The following is a 26,195-nucleotide window of genomic DNA, read 5'->3' as shown; positions in this document are numbered from 1 at the left end:
ATGATTATAATAACTATTTACTGATAAAAAAATGAATATTAATCTTGAATATAAGCTTATAAAGTATCTGACTCACCCTTACAAACAAATAAAATAAACTGAGTTTTTAAGTTCCACCTTTTCTTTTTTTTTTTGTTAATCAAAACAAAAAATTTTGCAGAACTTATTCAAGGCTTTGTAATAATTTTTTTTTTCAGTAGCCATAATTCTAGATAGAATATATCTTGAGAATGGTTTTGCTTTTGAATAAATAAAAAAATATATTTCAAGAATGGTTTCGTTTTGGAATAAATAAATAAAAAACATTTTTAAACATTTCTGGAAAAAATATAATCAATATACATGGCAAAGAGTGACTTTTACAATATAAATTATAAAATAAAATAGACAAAAAAAAAATAAATAATTTTATAATTAATTAAATAAAAAATATTTTTCCCTCTTTTAAAAATGTGTTCATAAAAAGAAAAATGCTAGAGCATTTACCATTTTCTTATTAAAAAACACTAAGCAATTTATACACCAGCTTATTATTATTACTTAACTATGTATATATTACTTACCAACTTTATCTCTTGATATGTAAAACTTGCGAAGTGGAGGAGGTTCTCTAAATATATACACAAAAAATAAAATAAATATACACTAAGTACAATAAGAAGTTTCATAAAATAAATAACATAAACCATAGCAAAATGTGAAAAAAATCATATCATTCATTTATTGAATTTTTTTTTAAAAATAGTAGAATTCCAATTATTTGAACACCAATTATAAATAGTGTCAATAATTTGTACCAGTTTAAAATAAATCAGGTATTGTAGAAATAGTTTAAATAATGTGAAATCTCACATCAATGCAAGTAATTCTCAAGATTAGTGCGAATTATCTTCCTTGTTATCTAATATTGTTTGGGTAGCATAAATGTAAAAATTGGTTACACAATTAAATTACGGTCTTGGAGCAGAATAACCAGGTTTAAACATTTATTAAAAAAAATAGTTTTAAAATTCAAAATCACTTAAAAAATTTAATGAGTGCCCTGATTAAACATACTTATAAAACTTTAATGAGTTGGGAATAATCCTAGCAAAGTAAATATTTGTAATAGTAATCAGAATTAAACCTATAAACACAGATAATTTTACCAGGGTGTAATTATTATTTAGAAGTCGTGAATAATTTTTTTAAAACTGGAACCTGAATAAAAAAGGAAATGTTTGAAGGGATGGTGGTTATACTTTTACAAAAAAGGCAAATCTATTGGGATCAGAGGGCATGCAGAGCGGTCTACCCTGCTCGCCCTTAGGGAGAACACAGAAGTTACTTTAAAATCTCTAAGAAATTAAAAAGAAGAAAAAATCTACTGGCTTTCATCTATTGACTTCGTTTCTGCAATTTCAATCTTACATTTCACTCAAGATAAATTTGATTGCCAAAACTATTATTTAAGTATTTAACTAGTTTTTAATACTTTGAATAAATTTTTTTAGATAATTAAAATTAAGAATAACCACAAGAATTTATTCAACTAGGCAAAAAAAAAAAAAAAAAAAAAAGCAGAAATATTATCATTCCATTGTAATATAACAGGGGTGGCTAACCTGTGGCTCGCGAGCCACATACGGCTCTTTGAAGGATTATTTGATAAATATACCAGAGTTCCTTTTTCATTTTTGTGCTATTATATTTAAAAAAATTATTATCATTCTGTATGTGTTTCAAAATGTCTTTTAAATTATTGAGAACAAATATGAAAGATTAAGTGCAATGTTGTTCAATTAAAGGTGAGTTTTCCATTTCTAATATAATTATGACACAAAAAGCATCTGGAGAATTAGAATTAATAGAGATGCAAGAAAAGATCAAGCTCTACAATGAAAATATAAGTCGACGTCGATTACTGAATTTTGGAAATTTGTACCAGAATCGAAATATCCTGAATTAAAAAAGGCTGCCTGTCGAATTATTTCAATACTCGGAACAACGTACTTATGTGAATCATTTTATTCCACTTTAAAATTCGTGAAATCCAAACACCTATCAGTATTAACTAACTAGGATCTCAAAGAATTACTGAGAAGTGCTGTCACCAATTATTCATCAAATTTTAAAGAATTATCAAGAGAAGTAAAATAAATGTGTTTAATTTTTAATATTTAAATTCAATACACATATTTTGTACTTTTACTTTTTTTTAAATATGTTTTCAATAAATATAATTTATGTAAAAAAAATTAATTTTAATACCTTTTAAATATGTATTTAATTGCAACTAGCGAAAAATTTCAAATTTGTAAAAATGGCTCGACTAAAAAGGAGCTTGGCCACCCCTGTAATATAAGATCAATTTAATTATATTGAATATATTTGAACTAGCAAAAGAATGCGCTCCTTTTTCAATTAAATAAAATACTAATCGCAATAATTAACATAATAATTCATTAGTTCTTAATACTCCAAAAACATTTTTAGATGTTAAAATTGGAAAAAAGGATATTTATTTTTAAATAGTTTCAAAACTTCAGCACTTTCTAACCGGCAAATAATAAACAGAGTGAGTAATTTTAATTGTTTATCAACAGCTATGATTAACGTAATTTACATAACTCACCGAATATGGAAGCAGTTGTATAATCTGATGCCTTCAGCAGGACCACATATCTCAATGATATCTTCCCTGCTTAAGCAGAGCAATTCTTTAGCTAAATGCGTAAATAAAGCACATTAATTAATAAATGAATCTAGATTTCCTTACATTTTGATAAAACAAAATGCCTGGAAAAACTTCTAACTTGAACTAACTTTTATACTCTAACTTCTTCTATAAATATTTAATTCCTGAAAAAATATCAACTATTTTTTTCGAATATAAGTCTTTGCCATCTTTTTTTGAAATTTGTTTTGAAATGATAGATTAAAAGTGACTTTTTACAAGCACATTAGTTTTCTTTTTTTCCACCTTCAGGTACTTAATGTTAAATATTGTTTTACCCCTTTAAGTTGAAAAAAAAAACGTTTTTTATAAGAAGAAAAAAAATTCTGTATTGTATAGATAATGCAAATATTTTTATAGATAAAGATAAAATATTAATTAAAAAACACGATTCTCAACTGCTGCTTGAAAGCACTTAATTAATAACATAGTACAAATTTTTTGTCCATTTTCTTATCCTTTCTTTTCTTTTTTCAATCTTTTGTGTTCCAACTAGTTTTAATTCACTTTTTCTTCCTTTTTGGCTGCATTTTCTCATTGATGTAATGTGAGGGGGGTACACTTTTTATTTTTAGAAAACTGTTTTCTATAGATACATTTATGTATAAATATACATTCATATAAAAAATATAAATGCTTATATACATAAAACTTAAAAATAAATGAACAGTTTTTTAAAAAAAAAAAGTGTGCAACCCCTCATGCAACATCTATGCTCAAATCAATAACTGTTAACTGTATGTTACAGTCTAGTGTACCAGGTTCCCACTTTTTACAATTTCTTTTAATATTTAAACAGTTAATCATATATAGATATCATAGTCTTCAAGAAAAAAAATGCGCAAGAATTATGTATGGGTTTTCTTTGATTTTTTTAAATATTATTATTAATTTACCCAAGAAAGTTATTTAAAATTAATTTTATATTCCCAACATTTTAAAATCATTCAAATCAACTAACCTGAATATAATGCGAAGCATTGTAAAAATTTGTTAAATTTCTTTTTGTGAAACCAGTTTCTAACTTGATCAGGACTCATAGTCAAGTTGAAATAGTCTTCCTCTATCTGCGGGGGAGAAGACGGCACATCTGGATACGAAGATAAAACCTGGCAAAACAAATAGTATAGTTTTGAAAGAGTAGAAAATATCAAAATACAAGTTATCAACTATAGAAGTTGCAACTTAATTCTTCAAAAAATTAAAATATTATTTTTTAATGAATTCCAAATTATAAAAATCAACCACAAGCCTCTGCTCAGTTAGCTGCTATAAAACATTACTGCAATTTTTTAGCATTATACTTTATATTCTAAATAAATAAAATCAAAATTGAAAGCAATAAGATATTCTACTCTAAATTATTACTCATAAACAGGGTGCGTAGCCAAATCTTTCAACAAAAAATATGCACCTTTTAAGCACTCAAAAAATATTTTTAAGCACTTTATGCATTAACAAAATGCAATAATTTTCTGACTTTATATGATCATGATAAAATAACCACTTTCTAAAAAAAGAAATCTTTTCTTGATTATATGAGCCATTATAAAAAGATTAAGAGGTTTCTTTGGTTCTATATCAGAGGATGGAAAATGAAGCCTGAAAGTGAGAATATCTTACAAAATGCAGCAGAGTTGCATATGAGACTGCAATAATCTCAATGAACCCAGCGCAGTATATGCATATAGGGACACGCAAGTATTTAATCAAACATGTAAAATTATTAATGCTTTCATACGCTATGGAACGACGGGACGCCAAAATAGATTGTGGTTGTATGAATTGCGATTGAATAGAACAATATGAATGACACTTTTAAATAATACGTGGCCAAAATCGACATGGTAATGAAAAAAATCTCACTTTCGAAAAGGAAATTGAGTACTCTTTAAAAGCACCCAATGAAAAAAGCACCTTTAAGGACTTTTAAAAAACGAAAATCAAAAATAAGCACCTTTAAACACTTTTTAAAAATGCTACGCACCAGGATAAAACTAATAAAGAACATTTTGGAATCCGATTCCAAACCTGCCATACATGCTTCGGATCTTAAGAAATACCCATCTCTAAAAATGTCTCAGATTGTTGAGTTCTTCTGGAGAAGTTGAGGGACGACAAATCACACTCCAATGGATTCCAGGACACTGCAATATTTACGGCAACAAACAAGCAGATACGTTGGCCAAGAAGTGCACTCAAGTGATTCAACAGTCAAACACTTCTAGCTCTTTCCATTCCCCAAAACATAGTATCAAAAATTTGATAAGACAAAAATGGAAAGCCTTGCTCACTTCTCGTGTTTCTTCAAGAAGTTGGAGGAATAGTTTTGACCACAATATTTTAGATAAGCCCCGTGAAAAGGCTGTAGCGGAATTCTGACTCTTGGTTGGCCATGGCTGCCTGGCGAACCACCTACGCCGAATTGCCATTTTCACGAGTCCTAATTGCGCTTTTTATGAAAGAGATGAAATCATGGACAGGAAAAATGTGAAATGAGTAAAATTTATAAAAAAATTACTACATGAAATTTATGTGCAAAATTTAATTCAGTGACTACAGCATGTATTTTGAAAATAGACAAATTTAAATCTGTAAGTATACTTAACGATAAATACTAATAAGAAATTATAATTATAAACGCTTATAACTATACTTATAAACGTATTTCAGAAAAAATACTTATATATGTTTGAACTAATAGAAAAAATTTGAAATGAGTTAAATTTATAGAAATTACTACATGAAATTTCTGTTAAAAATTTAATTCAGTGACTACAGCTCGTATTTTGAAAATAGACAAATGTAATTCTTTAAGCTCAGTTAATGATATATACTAATAAGAAACTATATGTATAAGCGTTACTTATAACTATACTTATAAACGTATTTAAGAAACTATACTTATATACATTTGAACTAACAGGAAAAAAATATGAAATTAGCAAAATTTATAAAAATTACTACATGAAATTTTTCTTTGCAAAATACAGTGACTACAGCATGTATTTTGAAAATAGACAACTTTAATTCTGTAGTACAGTTAATGATATATACAAATAAGAAACTGTACTTATAATACAGGGTAATTTAAAGTGAATATACTGATTAAGCCATACAAAGAGCCATAACTATTTAATGAGAAAGAAATATCTATAAGCTTAACAAAGAATGTAGGTGGAACTTCAAAGTTTCTTTATGTAAGGCACAGTGAAGCAGAATACTGCGTATATGAGAGCTCATTATTGAAAATGGCAAGTACCGTGCAGAAAGCACTCTGCATTGTTAGAATATAACAATTTTCATTCCGTTATCATAGTGCAGAGAAGATTTTGTCAGAGTTACAATCAATAACATCTAAATGGGAACAACATACGCAAATCGTATAGGGTGTTTGAAGAGGCAAAGTGAAAAGTAGCACTTGCGCCGGTGACTGCACCTATGCTTTAGAATGCATAGCGTGAAATGGATGTTATACCGTCTAGATGTTATCCGTGTGACTAATTGAAATCACATAGAAAATTCTGTGATGTATTATAATTATAACCGTAGTTGAACAGCAGTCGACCCAATTTTTGAGTTTACGACTACCTATGTTCAACTACATAGCCTTGTAATTTTGAACCCAATCTAGAAGACAAGGGAATTCCCGGATCAAGTATTGGGACAAACTAGCCTTCATGGACGACGATTTGATTGAACTAACCAGCATTTTGGTTACATAGAGAGGAAGACCACGAGAACTTCCCAAAGTTAGCCTGACGGCAAGGGGACTCTAACCCATGATCCGTCGTGATGCATGTACAAAAAATGTTGAAGTTCCTTCTTCATTCTGCGTAAATTTTATCGATAAATTCTTTTTCATTAAATAGTTATAGCCGCTTGTAATCGCTATATTCATTTTGAATTACCCTGTACAAATTTTTAAAAATATAAATGGAAAAAAGAAAGAAAATGAAAAGTTACATCATCACAATCTTTGATATCACTTGAATGTTGTGGGCTGGAAGTGACAGACGGTGTAGAGGTTGATCTGAATTAAGAGGGAAAAATAAAGATTATTGTAAGATTCAGACTACAATAGAAATGGCAAAAACAGTATCGATGGGTGGCGAAAACCAATTGTGTTATATCACATACATATTTTCAACATTTTTATAAAGTTTTTCAGAACATGTTGTTTAAAAACTCAATGGCAATTTTAAACACCTTTATTTTCTAAGGAAAATTGACTCAGGTAACAATGCTTAGGACCAGTGGTTGGATAAACTTAATTTCCTTTGTAGTTAATTACAACTACCTTTTTTATTTTTTTTTAAATGCAATGACTACAAACTACTTTCGAAATGTAATCATTATTTCACTACTTTTAAAAGACAAACTTAACTGGAGAAATCAATTTTCGTAATATTCAAAATGATTTTGAATAAAAAAAATTGGCTTTGTTAAATATGAGGAGATATTAAGAAGTTTTAATTCATGTTTACATGAAATAGTCTTTTTTTATTCTAAAGCGCTTTTTACAAATTCGTTCTTTTAACTTTCAGACTCTATGCTTTTCTTGACAGTGATTTCATAAATGCCAGGAAATTATCAAATATTTTTGATCAAGTCTTCCCCCCAGATGGCGTATTCGAGCGTTGCGATCACGAATAACATGAATGAAAATGTAAATTTTTTTGTACCAAGTCATATCTTTCATTTTAGTTTACACCTAAAATTAGATTACTACAATAAACAACAAAGTCAGGGTGCATAGCCAAATCTTTGAATCAAAAATAAGCACTTTTTAAAAACTTCTCAAGCACTTTACAAAAATTTTCAAGCACTCAAAAAATTCATATTCAATCAATGATATTATTGAAAAACAAAAGCCTTTTATAAACAGTTTTAGCGTTAAAAAAAACCCAAAAAGAAACGGGCGTAAAGCGAAACAATCAGTACTTTCCCACATCACCGAGAGAATTCAACTTGACCCTGAACAAAAGTACCCTTACCCCCTACGTCAAAAAAAGTGTTAGAAGTAAAATAAAATAAACAAGAACAAAATTGAAATAAATTAAAAAGAAAAACATTTCATAAGGATCTGATATTCTCTATCTGAATTGGAGCACTTGGGTTTCGGTTTCAAGTGTGCGCGCATGCGCAAGTCATAACATGGGTACGACATGAAGTCCGCGTGAATAATTACGTAGCAAACTACCCATTTTTCGTGAAATGCATGGGATCCACCAGATATCACTGAAGGGGAAAAAAAAGCACTTTTTAAAAACGCCAGCTGAAAAAAGCACCTTTAAAAGCTTTTAAAAACGAAATCCCCAAAAAAGCACCTTTAAGTACTTTTTACAAACGCTACGCACCCTGAAAGTTAATGCAAAAAACAACATGAGTTTTTAAAATGTTCTTTTGTAAGTATGGTAGGGGGATAGTAAGTTGCTCATTTTTGTGTCCAAAATTGTCAAAAATATATTATTAATAGTAGCTGTTAAACTTATAATTTTAAACACGTCAAAAGACAAAAGAGCTGCTGGATCAAGAATTAAGATTACTCTTTGAATGAACTACTAATATTTGCGCTACATGGACAGGAAAGCCTCTCATGGCTAGCCTGACAGCAAGGGGACTCTAATCAATGGTCTATCTATTATTGAGGATATCTATGGTTTGTGCAAGTCAGGAGGAAAATTTGTATTGACCAAGTGGGTCACTTCATTGGAAGGCAAGGGCCTATTTGAAAATTTTTGATAATAATCCTTACAAAACATAAAATCAAGATAATGTATACAAATAAAAAATAAAGGTTCAATAAGTGACCTCAGCTTCCGGTCACAGTTTTGTAACCAATTCTCAATCCTTTACGGTTTTGATTTTTAATTTTTAAATATTTTCCTAAACAATGCTTGCACCAAAATAACCAGGATTTTCTATCGGAAGTATCTCAAAGATAACTTACACTTCAGTGGTTGATACTAAGGGTGACTGGGGTTTAATGTAGGTATATTGCAAAGGAGATGGTGAGTTGCTACCAGAATCCGATTTGTTTTCAGCTTTCAGGGGACTCTGAAAACAATAAATATCAGTGTGAGTTTTAGTTAGATAAACAAACAAATTGAAAATAACAAAAATTGACTTACAGCAGTGAATAATGTGTACTGATAAGAGGGTTGAAGGTCGCGCTAAAAAAGAAACAAACAATAATGAACTTGAGTTAATAATGTAATAACTAAACTCAGTGGCGTGACAGCCCTAGAGGGCCAGGGCCAACTGTGCCCATCTCAGTTTTCTTGACCTTGGGCTCTGGGGTGCAGGAGCAGATGTTCCGGTCAGGTGGTCAGCCGACCGCGGAACCCCCAGTGTTTAGTTCCCAAGCATGCTTGATACTCATTTATCGACCCACTGAAGGGATGGAAGGCTGAGTCAACCTTGCCCAGGCCGAGGATCGAACCAGGGACCTGTGGCACGACAGCGTGAAGCGCTACCGCTCAGCCAGCGGGCGTCAATATAATAACTATTTTATCTAATTAAGATAAACCATAATTTCAGCTTTGATAAGTAAAAATTGGTCCCATCTTTTATAGGTATACCCATGACATACTATAGCTTCAAACATAAAATTATAACAGGGTGCATAGCCAAATCTTCCAACAAAAAATAAGCACCTTTTAAGTACTTTTTAAGCACTCAAGAAATATTTTTAAGCACTATATACATTAACAAAATGCAAAATAATTTTCAAAGACTTTACATGATCATGATAAAATAACTAGTTTCTGACAAAGAACCCTTTCCTTGATTATATTAGCCATTAAAATATGATTAAGAGATTTTTTGGTTTGATTTCAGAGGGTGGAAAATGAAGCTTGAAATCGATTGAAAATATCTTGCAAAATGCAGCAGAGTTGCACATGAGTGCAATAATCTCACTGCACCCAGCTCACTATACGCACATGCGGACTCGCAAGTATTTCACCAAACCTGTAAAATGATTGTGAAAGCGCTAAATAGAACAATGTGAAAACCACACTTTTTCAAAATATGTTACGAAAATTTACACGGTACAGAAAAAAATCAAATTTTTGAAAAGTGAAAATTAAGCACTTTTCAAAAACACTCGACAAAAAACCTTTAAGGGTTTTTAAAAACCAAAAATAAGCTCTTTTTAAAAACGTTATGCACTATGTATAATAACAAAACTTAACAATGGCAATGCATATGTTTTATGAATTATTTTGAAAATGGTCTATAAAAAACTTTTGAATTTTTTAAATTGAGTAGAATAAAAAAAAGACTTTGCTGTAGTTCACTTCATTACTTAGAGGTGTAAACTCTTAAGCAGACAATAAACTTAAGTATTTTTTAGTTTGTTCTTTTAAATTTGTAAACACTATTTTTTTGAAAAATTTAAAGATTACAGTATTTTAAAAATTCCCCATTACTGTATTCTGCATTACAGAATACAAATTAAACACATTTGAGACACATCGAAAAGAAAACTTTTCAATAGTTTAAAACAGATTTGCTTGGCTCTTTACTGCGGAGCTGCGCAGAAAATTAGTTATTACATATACGAAGTTAGGTTTCTTTCATAATACAGCAATGGAACATACCTGCTCAGATTGTGGAAGTTTTTCATATTTATCTCTGTCTGTTTTGTGTTTCCTATCGGCTCCTTTAGACTGTTAAAGATAAAACAGTTATTAGCAATTTAATAACAAACTTTTCTTTTGTGTTTAGAATGTTTGCATAACATTGAAATACTTTTATTAAAAAAAAGTAGTACAATAAAACCTGTATTGTACCACATGGTAGAACACTGATCCATCGTTTCACACGAGACCACTCATTGAAAACGACAAATGTGGGTTAACATAAGTAGTACACTGATATTTATCTCTGTCTGTTTTGTGTTTCCTATCAGCTCCTTTAGACTGTTAAAGATAAAACAGTTACTAACAATTTAATAACAAACTTTTCTTTTGTGTTTAGAATGTTTCCATAACATTGAAATACTTTTATAAAAAAAAGTAGTACAATAAAACCTGTATTGTACCACATGGTAGAACACTGATCCATCGTTTCACACGAGACCACTCATTGAAAACGACAAATGTGGGTTAACATAAGATATCATACGACTTGAAAAATGCATAAAAAGAAATGGTTTCGAAAATAAATAAATTTTTAAAATTATAAAGTTAATTACTTAATGCAAAATTATTTACAATACAAAAAAAAGTTCTCAACTAATTTATTAATTTAAAAATTTCGGTATGAGTGTACTCTTTGAGCAAACAATAAATGTTTGACATTTGTAACAGTTCGTATCTGTAAATTAGTATGAATACAAAAAGCTCCCAAACGTTTATAAAGCTTTTTGGCCTTCCACAAACATTCAAACTTGTTGTGGTTCCATTTTGCACTTCTACAACAATTTCTTGAATCGAAAACGCTACAATGTTTTTAGCATTCTCATAAATTAGTAAGAATACAAAAAGTTCCCAGATGTTTATAAAGCTTTTTGGCCTTCCACAAACATTCAAACTTGTTGTGGTTCCACTTTGCACTTCTACAACAATTTCTTGAACCGAAAACGCTACAATGTTTTTAGCATTCTCATAAATTAGTAAGAATACAAAAAGTTCCCAAACGTTTATAAAGCTTTTTGGCCTTCCACAAACATTCAAACTTGTTGTGGCTCCACTTTGCACTTCTACAACAATTTCTTGAACCGAAAACGCTACAATGTTTTTAGCAATCTCATAAATAGATCAACTGATGCATAAATATCAAACATTTTACACTAACTGTAACAAATCCCCACTTTCTTTTTTATCATTAGCATCAGGAATTGCTGTTTTTCTTTTCAATAACTTTAATATATTTTTTTTAAATGCAAATAGAATTTCTGAATGATAGAGGTGGGCTAGCTTTAAAAACTATATAAATGGGTATTGTTAACAATTTAAGAATAGCATTTGTGACAGGAACCTTAAAACAAGATGATATACATGGGAAAACATGAGATGCAGGAACGATGAATCAAGGTTCATCAACTTCATCAGGTCCTTATCATTTCTTTTATTATAACACAGAAGTTTATAAATGCTTAAAGGACTCAAATATTATAAAATTTATCAAGATTAATAGGCTGCTTATTATTTTCTTGATCGCCAATCACTGGTCTAGTGATTACCGTACTGGAGTGCAGGGCGAGTGGTCGTGGGTTTGAATCCCACTGTAGGCATGGATGTAACTTTCTCTCTGCGTTCTATGTCTTTTCTTCTGTGTGAATGTAACCAGACCTATAAACGAGTTTGTGGTTGCATGACGTGGGCGACGGTATGTGGACAGGTGCCCACTGGGTAACGATAAGAGAGCAGCAATTCTGTTATTTCTGAGACCAATGAGAAATAGACCCAAGTGCCCTCTATTGAAAAAAAACAACACTCTTTGGGATAGAATGAACCATTTAAACACTGAAAAAAAGCTTGTTTCGGAGTAGCCACATGAACAAAGAGGAATTGGGAGCCAAGTTGCATTAGTTTGCAGGGGTCTGTCCAGACATTTCGTGAAAGGTCTGTTTTTGTAAAATTGTGAAAAAATTACTAGTAATTTGTGAATATAATATATAAAATAAACGCTAAATAACATTCTTTCAATCAGGGTCCTGCTTTTGTGACTTTGTGCAAATAGGGTTCGGTTATTGCAAAAAACTTTTTCAAGGAGTTTTTATATAGTAAAGAGATACAAGAAACGAAAGAGATACAAGAATGCTCAGCACTGTAAAATTATAATTAAAAAAAATTACATTTAAAAAAATAAACAGCAATTGCTGCTACTAAATTAGAGATGCAACGTACAAATATTTGGTATTTAGCCTATACTGCTGAACGGAGAATATTAATTTCAGACGAATATAGGAAGAAGCGTTTGCCGAAGACAAAATTTAGTTCGCTTACTTAGTCTTTCTTTCCCCTCCCCAACCCCCTGGGAAGGGTTTATTCAATTAACAAAACAATAGTGAAGATAAACAAATTTGTGAAGGGTCTAATTAAAAGATAAATTATTTAGTGAGGGGTCCGTTTTTAAGTTAAAATATTTTGTGAAGGGCCCGATTTTATGAAAAGATATTTTGTGAAGGGTCCGTTAACGGACCCAAATTTTTTCTAAACAGACCCCTGGTTTGACACCATTTCAATACTAAGGGTTAAGAACAAGTGGACATGAACTGGTGGTTCTGAACTTGGAAAAGCGGTAGGTCTAAAAGTGTTAGTTTATGACATCATTCCAAATTAAAGAAGTGAACATACTTTAAATACTTTTACAAGACAGGATGCAGCATCTAAGAGGCATTGTGGATTTTCCCAATGGCTGTATGTCTCTATGAGAATGCGAAAAGGTACTCCTTTCTCTCCACCTCTCCGTTTACATGTGAATTCTGTACTAATACAGTTCACCTGAAAATATAATACTTAGAATATTTAATTTTAGGATAAGCTCCTTTTCTTTATAAAAAAAAATTTGATTTTTGAATATTGTCATTTCTTTAGCGTTATGCATTGGGTGGAGAAAAAAAATTTGAACAAAAATCTCATTCTACTAAAACTTGCAACATTGTGTACTCAGCAAAAATAATTAATTAATAATGAGAATTAATGCATTATTTTTGCTGAGTAAACAATGTTGCAGTAAACAATATTCCGTTTGTATGTGAATTCTGTACTAATACAATTCACCTGAAAATATAACATTCTAATGTAAATTAGAACATCTAGTTTTAGGATAAGTTCCTTTTTTCTAAAGAAAAAAAAATTAATTTTTGAATGTTGTTATTTTGTTTGGCGTTATACAACAGGTGGAAATTTCTTTTTAAATCAAAAATCTCCTTCTACTATAACTTGCAATATTGTTTACTCAACAAAAATAGTCTATTAATACCAAGAATTTAATAATTTTTATCATAATTATTAAAACTAATTTTTACAAACATGTTCAAAATGATTTAATTATTAACAGAATGTGGAGTACTTCGACAGAAAAAATAAATAGCTTTAGCTCCCACTTTACGTATTTATAAATCGGTACCAATATAGGAAATCTTTAAACTATTAATATACTTTGGTAGTCACAAATATATTCTCTAATTTAATAGCTAAAAAATGCAATAATCATGCCATTTCTTAAAGTTTATTTTTAGTATATTCGGTTGAAAAATTTTTTTACAACCTATATAAACAGACAAAAATAGTTTTTGCGTAATCTTCTAAGAAAAAATAATAAATTAATACATCATTTTGCAATCCATTCTTGCACCACAACTGCAACTAGAAATGAAAGAGAAAAAGTGAACAAAAAGAAACAAAAGTTACCACAATATTTTTGAAAGACTCCTAGCATTAGAATGAAAAAGAAATGCAAAATATAATTTGAAAACAGTTATTTCAGATAGACAATAAATAATTTTTTTCAACAATAAATAATCCTAAAATACCCACATTAAAAAAATACTGTAGATTTTAAATTTGGATATAAACAATTATAGGGTTAAGTTTCATGGAACCAAACTTTTAATAAAGTAATTTAAATTTAAGTTACGTTTATTCTGAAAATACAGATTACATATTGATAACGAAATTTCAGACATGCCACGGCAGTTTCGGAAGAGAACCTGAATTACCAAATTTCAGAAACAGGCTTTTAAAATTATGAATTAACCTGTAATCAAAAACTATAATTTAATGAATTATTATAAAAATAAATTATCATTTAAATAAAAAATAGTTTTTACAAACATATTGAGTAAATTCACTTAATTATAAGATTCTTTTATTTAGTAATTTCAAAATACCATTTTTTTCATAAAAGTCTCAATTGCTATAATTTCTTACTAAAAGCCAATCTGAACATTTCTTTTAAAAATTGAAATTCGGTTCAATATTTTAATTAAAGTTCATTTGTTTTGATGAAGATTAAATTTTTAAAAAAAAATCAATTTGTAAATGATGCATTAGTTTATCAATTTCAAAAATATATTTAATTTATTTGTTTGTATATTTAATTGTTAATAGGATAAAAATCCTTTCAAATAAACAAACTGAAAAAAGACAACAATTAAAATGTTTGAAATAACTTAGATTTATCATACAAAATTTGATCTCATCTTCTAAAATTAGTAATAAGCATGTGATCCTCGATTCACTCTCATGAAATTTCTCGATGAGAAAATTACATTTTTCTAATTTTACTGTAACATAAAACAAGAGCCATAAAAATATAGAAACAATATATCCAATAAAATCAATAAAATACTTCAATTACTTTTGCACAATTTGTGGATGGTCCCTCAGTTAAAGATATCAGATTTTTAAAATTGTTAAGTTTATGACGAAAAAAAGCAGAATCATGCGGCAGCGTGTCAGAATTTGTATGAAGCTTATCCAGAGATAAAAAAATCAACAGCAATTAATACCTTCAGAAAAAAAAGCGGATTTATGCAGCGGCATGTCAGAAATTTGTATGAAGTTTATCCAGAGATAAAAAACCAACAGCAATTAATACCTTCAGAAAAACAGAAGCTTCTCGTGTTGGGTCCCACATGAATTCCACACAGTTAATATTTTTAGGATCAGGTATAACATCAAATATACCATACGATAAGGATAAGTCTAAATAATAATAATAACAAGTCTGAATAAAAAATCATGTTAAAATTTAAAAGTAATAAGTTCTTTTTTTAAGAATAAAAATTCAAAAACTGTTAAAAAAGGCAAAACAAACATAATAAAGAAAAATTTATATAAATTGAAACAAATGGTATAAATTAACTGAAATTCTGAGCAAATACACACACATATATATATATATATATATATATAAATGTTCAAAATGAAGATAAAACAAAGGAAAATTACAGACATATGAAGAAAAAAAAAAGGGGGGGGGAGAAAAAAATAATAAAATATAACAAACTGGGGAAAAAAAAAGCATAAAATTTTTTTAAAAAATCCGGAAAATTAAAGATATAATCTTTTTATCAGCCCACACGATTATATCCCCAAAAAAGAGTGCTTTCTGATATTGTATCAATATAGCCAAAGCAAAATATATTAATACAATAGCGTGAGGAGCACTAAAAATTTTATTTTACAAAAATTACAACAAATAAAATAGAACACAAAAAGTAAAAACAGAAAATAAAATAATAAATGATACTTATTGTTTTTCTTAATTTTCTTCGTGTTTTTTTTATATTTATTTATCTTGTTGTACATATATATATATAGAGAGAGAGAGAGACAAAAGAGAGATTAATGAAAAAAATTAAGAAAAAATAATAAGTCTTATTTACTGCACATAAGTACATATAACCCATAAAATAAGTTAAAAACACAAAGAAGGCAAGAAAAAACATTTGTAAAGAAAAATTATTAAATGAAATGTTTTTTAAAAATTATTGTAATTAAAAATATATATTTTTTTAAGACGGAAAATAAATGAAGAAAAGATGTAAACTCGTCGTCAGTTTACATGATTATATCCGTAAAAAAAAAAAAAAGAGTACTTTCTAATGCTGTATCAATATAGACAAAGAAAAATATATCCATATAATAATGTTAGGAGCATAAAAAATTTAAACCGAAATAAAACTTATTAACTAAAAGATACAAAAAAAAAAAAAAACATTTTTGCTATTTCTATTTTCATTTCAATTTTTCTGGTGCTGAACTAATGTATTGATATATTTTGCTTTGGCAGTATTAATACAATATTAGAAAGCACTCTTTTTGCGATGTAAGCTGATGATGATCTTTATCTTATTCTGCTTTCCGGCTTTTTAAATTTTTTTAAAATTCTTAAACAAAAATTTTAAAAACAATTTCCTAAACAATTTTTCTCCTCTTCTGTAAAAATATTTATATATTTTTGTTTTCTCTGTATTTTTAACTTATATATGCACACATATTTGAAAAATTGATATGCATATTTCAAGTACACTCACCATTTCTTTTTTAAATTAAATTGTACTTGAATATTGAAAACAAATCGTAATTATCTGATGCCATTAACAATACATGCCAACAATGAAAAAAGAATGCAAAAAACTATCCATAAACACAAAAAATAAAACATTAATTTATATAAAACTAGCTAACATTTAACCTTCATCAATTTTTCACATTGAATTTTATTATCAGATCAGAATTAACTAGTTCCTCAAATCTTTTTGTAAGAAAATGATGTGTAAAAAAAATCTGGGTCATTTCATAAGAATGCCAAAAATAATATGGGATTGGACCACACCTTAAAAATGAATTAAATAATAAACTTAATCTATTATAAATTACCATTTTTAAAAATGGATTATGCAACGAAATTAATTGCAAAACAATATATGTCTGAGGAAAGCAAACATTTTGTTTTACATTCACACAAAATATATTTTATTTTTTTAATAAGCAAAAAAATTTTTTTTAATCATTATTTACTGCAATTGAAATCCATCTCTAACAAATAAGAGTTAACTTTTATGATTAAACCTAACAACTAATCAATTTAAGTGTTATAAAAAAAAAATTAAATTTTTAATATTTTTTATGACTATAGGAGGAAAAGTGAGCAAAAAAAAATTTCTAAATAGTTGCTTTCCATTTATTATTCAAAAAACAATTTACAATAATAATTTTTATCAATTAGAATACTATTGAATAGAAAAAATAACTTTTCAAGTATATTATAGAGAGAAAGAGAAAAATACAAGTTAATCGACAAATGAAAATTTGTCTTTTAAAGTATGATAATTTTTGAAATATATAAGCATTTCTTTTTTTTGGAAATTATCATTTAGGCTGTACTTTTATTTTATAAAATCGAAGGGGAAGTGTAACATACCTATGTCCAGAATTCGTTCCGAGGGTCTTTGGTTCTGCCAAGCAAGTATTTCCAACTTTTCACGAAACTGGAGTCTTCGATCATGAAAAGTTACTTGTAAGACACTCTAGAATGAGTTTTTTTTTTTAAAGAATTAAAATATAAAAAATGAATTTCAATGGCCAGTATTTGCAGTGCTAAAAACATTTTAGTGCAAGTCTAAAATTATATAGAATATTTCTTTAAAAAAAATTATCAAAATCATCTAAGGTTCCAAAGTTTTATTTACTTTTCAGCTTCAATTTTATACTATTGTTAACTTTATGATTCTTTTTTCCTTATTAACAGAAATTTTTTCTTTAATATCTTTATTTGCATACTTATTTTTGCTTCTTCTTTCTTAAAAATGAATTTATCACATATTAGAGGTTACAGATTTATGAATTATTCATCAATAAAACTTATACAACAAACTGTTTGAAACAATTTATTAATTAATTTACTTACAATTTATTTATTAATTAATAATATATTTATCATAAACAATTAATTAAAAAATTATTGTGTTACAGTTTTGCTTATTAACTGCTATTTCCAGAAACTTTATTCAGAAAACAGGACATTCATAAGTATCATAAGATCAAATGCATAAAATGGGGCGGACACATTTTAAGAATGAATGATAATCGAACGACAAAAAATATCTTTCTGGCAAAGCCAATAGGAATTAGAAGAAGCAGCAGACCCAAATTGAGGTGGGCAGACTGCTTCCAAAGTGACTTTGTCTTAAATAACGCCAGAAACTGGAAGGCTGTGGTAAGCAGAGGGTCTTCTGAGAAAGCTAGGGTCCATCCTGGACTATTGAGCCATTAATAGATAGATTTTTAGAAACAGCTATAAGGGAATAAAATATCACAATCACAGTTTAAAAATAGAAATGTAGGGTTATACAGGAGGCTAATTTTGCTTTTAACTTTTTGTCTTAATCTAGTACAGTTGCACATTAGCCTTCGACTTGTGAATATTACGAGAAGACTATGGTAATTAATTTTTAATATAAAACAGTTTAGATTATAAAATTAAAATTAGATTAGTTCATTAAAATATTTATTGTAACGTCATAGGTGTTTTCAAGCCCAACTTCTACCCTGTTCATGACTATCATAGCAGCCTCTCAAAAATGTTTTTTTTCCCCTTCCCTTTTACCTGAACACCATGCTTTGCTCTTTTTTAAATTTTTGTTTATTTAATTTTTTATAATTATTTTTTTCAGAAACGTAAAATATGTTGTGGGCTTCGGGATATTTAGGTCTGCATAGTTTATAACCACAAAACACAGGAAAACCACAAAATTCTCCAGCGGTTAGCCTGGCGGCAAGGGGACTCTAACCCAAGATTCGTCTACCAGTGAGGATATTTTACGTCAGCCCCTTGGTCAGTGCAAGACGGGTGTGGAATTCGCATCGACCAGTCATCGCTGGTATTCAAACCCTGTTCACATCATCGGAGGGTGAACACTCCATCCTCTGAGTCGTAGGGCTCTGACATTGAAATCGCAATAATTGCCAGATAAATTTTAATCATTGGACCTCTGAATTATTGAATCTACCATGAAAAATTTACAAATGGCCTGTTCCTGAAATTTAAATCGTTTACTAAGTCCGATAGAACGGGAGCCTTAACGTAACAAGTCTGATAGTCATGTATAAAATAAAAGGAAAGAACACATATTTTATAAACAGCTTATAGAAAGTATAGAAATAAATAAAGGCCTCTTCTCTCATAACCAAACTCAGCTGTCAAAGGAATTTGGACACAGAAATGTAAAATATTTTTAATCATTTTCAGTTCATTTCCTAAAATAAACTGATTATGAATCTTCACTGTACTTTCACCATATCACAGATTTGTATGAAATTTTTTTGTGAAAAAGTACAGACCCCCCCCCCAAAAAAAAATTAAGTACTTCTTTTCTCTAAATATTTTGGACCAATCCGACTATAATGAAGTTACTTTTAATTTTGTTTAAATTTAACAAAATGGCATCGCTAGAGAATATATCTCATATTTTCATAACGTTTATAACTTTTTTATTCATGAATAAAGCTGTGATTTACCTGCAAAAAAATTCTTAATAATTGCCACAAAAAATAAATAAATAAAACTCTTACTTCTTCCTGTCTGATGGACACCAAAATTAAGAAAATCTGCTCATAAATAAAAAAAGTTATAGACATTAAGAACACGTAAGTCATCTTCCCTAGTTAAATAATTTTGTTAAATTGAGTCAAAATTTCAAAAGTAGTTATGAACCTAAAAACTGAGAAAAATTATTTTAGTCCATCAAAAAATTTTCAAAAATATCTGTGATATGACGGGGATGAGAGTTGGTCCATTTCATAAGGAAAGAGCAACAGAAAAATGAAAAACAAAAATATGATTGAAAATTCAAAATTGCAAGAAAAGAGCCCTCTTCAATAAATAAAATCAAATGTATTATACAAATGAAAAAAACAAAAACAAAGCAGTTTTCTTCTATTAATCCAAGTTAGTCTAATTAAGAAATGCAAAAGAAGAACCTATAATTTGAAGTTAAAATAAGTTTTGTGTGTACGTTCAATAGAAAACTTACTTTCAGTAACTTTCCCTTCATATCAGCTATTCCTCGAAGTTTCTTTAAACGGATTTCGTAGGATTGTCCTAACAAAGATGAAAAACTAATTTTCAAAAGATTCTTGAAGAAAAATCTAAGGTTCAACAAAATAAAGTAAAAAATTAGCACACTTAAATAAATATGGTAATCTTTAAATATTTAACTTAATTATCTTACAAAACTATCAACCTTTTACCTTACATATACATATATATCTCCCAGACACGATATATATATATATATATATAACCCAGACACGATATATATATCTCCCAGACACGATATATATACAGAGATATCAACTTGCTCTGGACAGCGAATAAATATTTTCGAGTGGTAGTTTTTTAATGCATGAATCTTGGCTTAATCAACTCAATTTAAAGAATTTCACTTAACACTATTTCTAAATAATTCAAAGGCATATATAATAAGCCACTTTACAGTTACACCGTGTTGAGCCTTTTAAAAATTTGGCAAATTTAACCGAAAATCTGGACATTTCACTTTATACTTCTCTAACTGCTTTTTAAAATGTCTAGTCGAATTTGGAACAGTTGGTATCGCTGTATATACATATATATCCCAGACACGGTATATATATATATCCAGACTTTTGACAAGGTTATATTAATCAATAAACAAGGTAAGTTTGTCTGTAAAGTTCTGATTCTTTTTTATGTGCAACAAGTAATTATATTATATGCATATATATGGGTCATACTGCAAAAATGTAACACTATCATGTCCAAACAAAAAGATTAGTTTGAGAAAGAACGTTGATATTTTTAAGACATTGTCAATTGAAGACCTGTCATTTCAAGCTGTAAGAATCGTTATACAACCCTTCTCAGCTTTCTAACAATATAAAAACTTCGAAATTTAAACCTGAATGATAATTTTGTAAAATAAACTTTATCTTATCCTATTACTTTATCTTTAAGAAAGTCATTAAACTTTACTTTATCTTATTCTAGGAACAATATGCTAAAGTATGATGGTTCACAGCTTACAACAAGAACAAACAGTAATAAACAAGTAAAAAGAGGCATAATCAGAACTGCCAAAAAAGTAAGTTTTTTCCAGATCTAGCAATCATGTCACCTTTTTTTAACAACACATCTCTAAATAACTAAAACAAATTTTCACTTCAAACTCACCAGAATTATTTAATATCATTAATATCTTTATGAAATACAGCAGATTTGAGCTCGGATATTATATAATTTATTTCTTTTGTTAAAAACAAAATCATCTGTTTGAAAATGTCGCCTAATAAAATAAGCTATAATAAGCAGCTGTATACTTTCTAACCGGAAGTGCAGCAGGTCAAGATCTTGAGATTGTTGTTGTTTACATTTATATTGAAAACACCATCCATGCTTGTTTTTAGACAAATACAAAATATAGATATACCATACTATGGGGATAGTAGTTATCGACAATGTCAACAATCATCTATGAAAAGGTATCCCAACATAGAATTGAGTCAACATGTCTTATATACTAGTGAATTGGAATTATATTTTTATAGTGGTAGATACACTACAATACTCCCAAACCAGAATTTTATCTGCGATAGAATTCGATGAACGGATACCACTAGTTGATTCATTGCTGTTTTGTGAGAAGCCGGGAGAGCTGTATTATGCTCACCGTACTTTTGAGTGCTAATCGTGAGATCTATATTAAGTTTACGGTCATGGTCGCTCCTATGTTGCTATTAGCAGACTGTATACAGGCCGACGACATGTGTAATCGAGACTGAGTAGCAATAGAGAGAGGAGGTAGATAATGTCACAGTCACAAGTAGCAAGTCAACTGTCCAATGTGGACGATCTATCCTAGTAGGCGTGTTCAAAATGAAGTGGGAGTTTCTGACAAGGTAGGCGTGTTCACATTACATCCGAAGGTCAACAATGTGGTGATGGTTATCGAAATGTCAACATTCATCTATGAAAAGGCGCCCCAACATAGAATCGAGTTAACATGTCTTCCATACTAGTGAATTGGAATTGCATTTTTGTAGTGGTAGACACATTAAGAAAGTCATTAAAGTTATTAATTAAGAGAAGACAAGGTGTAAAAAGTATTTAAATAAATACAATACCCTGATTGAGATAAGTTAACGCCTCTTCTCCTGTTCTAGTTCCCAAAGCAGTAGCTGCAGAAAGCCTGTACTGAAATTCAGCTGTTGATATTGGGTAGTCATAATCAGCTTCTTGTGCATAGGATGAAAACATTCCACTTAAAACAGGTGCACGGTGACCATATGAATTTTTCATTTCACCAACAGATTCCAATAAATCAGTTTCATAACTGCAAAATTTTAATTAATATTAAAATTCATAGCTGAAAATGGCTTTTTTAAAAAAATACAAATATGACTTGCATGACTGTAAGCTTTACCATTAGATAGATACATGCCAAATTTCTGCCTTTGATAGATGTGGTGTAGTATTTGACAAACTTTTTGTCAACTTATCATTGATTCATAAAAAAGCACTGTCTTTCATTTCTAATATTATTTTCCACAATTACATTTAATAATTAAATTTAATAAATTAAATTTAACAATTTGTGTGCTAGAAAATAAAATGTAAAATGATAATGAGCCAAGAGACATCTACAGGGTATCTGCTACATTTCAGATTTTCAAATTCATGACTTTTCATGATTTTCCATGACTAATTCCAAGACGAAGTTACTATTTTCTGCGACAAAAACACAACAATAAATTTAAAAAAGCATTATAATAACATTAATTGAAATGATAGGTATAACTAAAACTGATATACTATGCATCTTCATATTTATAGATTTTAAATTTAAAAAACAGAGTAAAAAAAGAGAGCAATAGAAACAATAAAATAGCTGGAAAAAATACAAAAGCAAATAAATTTTTTTTCTTTTTTTCTGCAGAATTTTATTCAAAAGATACTTTTCTTGTTCAATGGAAAGGAAAGAAATACTCCTGATTTTTCTGTTTTCAATTCGGAATAAAAAAAATTGCCAATGACTGGTTTGCTTTAGCTAGAATTTTAAATTAATAAAAAATAAATTATAAAAATTCTTAAATCACAGAAGTTTAAAAGTTAATTCGCTCTAGAAATTATGTATCTTCATTAATTTATTGAAAGAACACCATAATTTTTAAAGAACACGATAAATACATTTTATATTCGAATAAAATATGACTGTGAGTGATGATTTTGTTATGAATTCAGATATTCGGAACAAGATAAAATTGGGGGGGGGGGGGACTCCAATTTAAAAATTAGATTTTCCTAAATCCATGACTTTCCATGATTTTTCATTAATTTCCAGGTGCGCGGATACCCTGCATCTACAACAATGATAACATTCTTTTAAATTAGAAACATAAAAACATCTGATCATTTATTTCAAAATCATTCATCAAAGGGAAACTTAATCACTTATTATTTGAACAGAAAATAATGGTAACGTAGACAGATTACAAATTATAATTACGGCTTGCAATTGTAGGAGAAAATTAACGGCTAATTGACAAAAATTAACTAGCAACAATAAAAATACTGCATGCCATCTGCCATTTAATTACTGTTTTTTTAATTCTGTGTTGTCTCTATGAGCATTTTATCATTTACCTAAACCGTTTACATGCCAATGTTCTAAAAATAGAACATGGGTTTTGAGTTTGAATGTAATGGGCAATAAAGTCTAAATAATATTTTTTATACATTAAAAATTTACATAAAAGGAATTTTTTGCATTCAGCTTGGTTCTGTTTCCATAATTATTTGATTTTTTAATGAATTTTAGAAATTTGATGTAGTTTGTAAATATTTTTCATTTTTGTGATATAATTTAACAACAATCCAATTTTGCGTAAAAAAAAATGACTACAATACTTAAAAACTTTTAATATAACCATCTGTTAGGCATTAAATTCTCAATTTTATTTCACAATTTTAAAGTCAAAATATTAGTTTAAAACATTAAGTTTCATTTTTGGAACATTGGTGTTTCAAGGATTCCATTTTTAGCGTTTTTCGCTTTTGTTGAAATTTCAACAAATGAAAAGAAATTCTATCTGATAAGGTGATGGCTTTCAAAGGAGTGTAATACATTTTTGTGTTATTTGACTATGTTAAAGTTGAAATTTAACATCAAAGAGGTTTTTCAAAGTATTCCCAGCAGTGGTATTGAATAGATTCCTTGTGATGCAATTTAATTCCTTGACAAATTTGTTATGGAGCAATAACCTTGTTAGAAACATATTTTTTATTCGGATTTAGAAGATCTAGACATTTGTGATCTAGAGCTTTCAGAACCAAGAGGTTTATTTGATACAGAAAACAAAGATGAAAATAACTTAGAACACATTATTCCATTCTATGTGGATAGAATATTGCCTTTAAAAGCAATTTTGAGAAAATAACATGGAAAATCAAATCCTAGATTTAAGTGCTAATAAAAAAACAAAAAAGCGAAAGCACCGTTATAAAGTCGAATAAGAAACAATTTCGTTAAAAATTGCTCCTCTTGATGTATTTTAAAAACTATTCAAGAGAATATGTAGAATATCCCACTAATATATAATCATTTTATGTTTTAAAATTTTTTAAATGATTGGTATATTTCTCAAAATATTTTACATTTTCATAGTATTTACCATACATTTAGAAATTCTTCAAACGAAATGCCTTACCTTACTAATATCAATAGTTTATTTTTAATAACATCAACAATTTATAAAAAGCAATAACAATTTTTTTAAACAATTGACAGTTTTTTATTAATAGTTTAAAAAAATGTTATTGCCTTTTATTATTTAATTATATTTGTTATTATTATGGTTGTTATTTTAATTCGCCACTGGTCAGTAGCAAACTCTTCTAATTTTGCTTTATACTTGCAATGTCCTCAACAATAAAAAAGGAATAAAAGGCCGGGATAGCCTGGCTGGTAGGGCACTGGGCCCATGTCCAAGAGGTTATGGGTTCAATCCTTGCCACCCGAACACTCTCAGTGTAATAAATGGTCACTTTGCCCGTCCTCAATGTTCCCATAACAAATCATATCTCTGGGGGTACTGATCCAGGAGTTTCCTTGTCTTCTGGATTGGTTCAAAATTATAAGCTACGGAGTTAAACATTAGTAGTCGTAAACCCAAAATCAGGTCGGCTGTTCAACGACGGTTATAAAATAAAATAAAGTTATTGCAATGCAAATTCACAAAACAAACAAGGCAGACAATTTTTTTAGCATAGAATTATTTAAAAAAATAAACAAACATGTTATCTCTAAATTTTGTAAGAACTCTTAATTCTTATTAATTTTCAACAGAGAGAAATTAAAAGATAAATTTAAAGAAAGATAAATAACACCTTGCTCTGCGATTCTCTAAAAAAGAGTCGTCGGGAAGTTTCCGACAGGGTTTCTTTGCAACTTTGCGAGTTTCCTGCCAGGGAGTAGAATACGAAGTGAAGTTATTAACGCTGAGATCTTGACTAGACTTAGCCTTTTCTTTGTCCATATACTGATGAACTGACCCGGAAAATGTTAGGCTGTGTGATTCCTGCCTTCAAAAAGAAAATTTATATATTACATGTACAATATATATATTACATATATATCATATTCAACAAGTTATTTCAAGTCATTCATTTAAATTCTCCAAAAATTTAAGCTTTTTAATGCATTTTTTATTTATAAGATTCTTTTATTTATTATAATTTTTCTTAAATAAATCATTTTAATTCTATATAGAGCTGATTGAAATGTTTTTAAAAAAAATAGAGACTCTTACTTGTGCTCCATTTCATGATCCAATTTAATAACTTGAATAGCAGACAACGTGTCACTAAGAAAAAAATAATATTTTCTAAGTTACATTAGAGGAAACGATATTTTAAATACAAAACGCAATCAATTAGGTAATGTAAACTCATAATGCAATCACCTATCATCATCAAT

The 26,195-nt window shown here is 28.7% G+C and overlaps 1 protein-coding gene across 4 annotated transcripts in view; it reads right to left on the bottom strand.

Moving 5' to 3' along the window:
* Positions 1-26,195, bottom strand: part of LOC107454225 (transcription factor CP2) — a 65,996-nt gene that overhangs the window by 10,494 nt on the left and 29,307 nt on the right. For all 4 annotated transcript variants that reach the window (XM_087161762.1, XM_087161761.1, XM_087161764.1 and 1 more), the window contains exons 3-16: positions 26,029-26,082; positions 25,607-25,801; positions 22,345-22,553; positions 20,217-20,284; positions 17,606-17,711; positions 15,275-15,381; positions 13,027-13,173; positions 10,324-10,392; positions 8,851-8,892; positions 8,670-8,776; positions 6,683-6,749; positions 3,678-3,825; positions 2,615-2,705; positions 564-610 (exon numbers count right to left, since the gene is read on the bottom strand). In XM_087161762.1, the coding sequence (XP_087017888.1) occupies positions 564-610; positions 2,615-2,705; positions 3,678-3,825; positions 6,683-6,749; positions 8,670-8,776; positions 8,851-8,892; positions 10,324-10,392; positions 13,027-13,173; positions 15,275-15,381; positions 17,606-17,711; positions 20,217-20,284; positions 22,345-22,553; positions 25,607-25,801; positions 26,029-26,082 (1,457 nt within the window). The remainder of the gene's footprint in view (positions 1-563; positions 611-2,614; positions 2,706-3,677; positions 3,826-6,682; positions 6,750-8,669; positions 8,777-8,850; positions 8,893-10,323; positions 10,393-13,026; positions 13,174-15,274; positions 15,382-17,605; positions 17,712-20,216; positions 20,285-22,344; positions 22,554-25,606; positions 25,802-26,028; positions 26,083-26,195) is intronic.

This window comes from Parasteatoda tepidariorum, chromosome 4 (genome assembly GCF_982258835.1).
Source record: "Parasteatoda tepidariorum strain Cologne lab strain chromosome 4, Ptep-v5.0, whole genome shotgun sequence".
Taxonomy (NCBI): Eukaryota; Metazoa; Arthropoda; class Arachnida; order Araneae; family Theridiidae; genus Parasteatoda; species Parasteatoda tepidariorum.
Note: the sequence above shows the minus strand (reverse complement) of the source record. Positions and strands in the feature narration are given on the sequence as shown.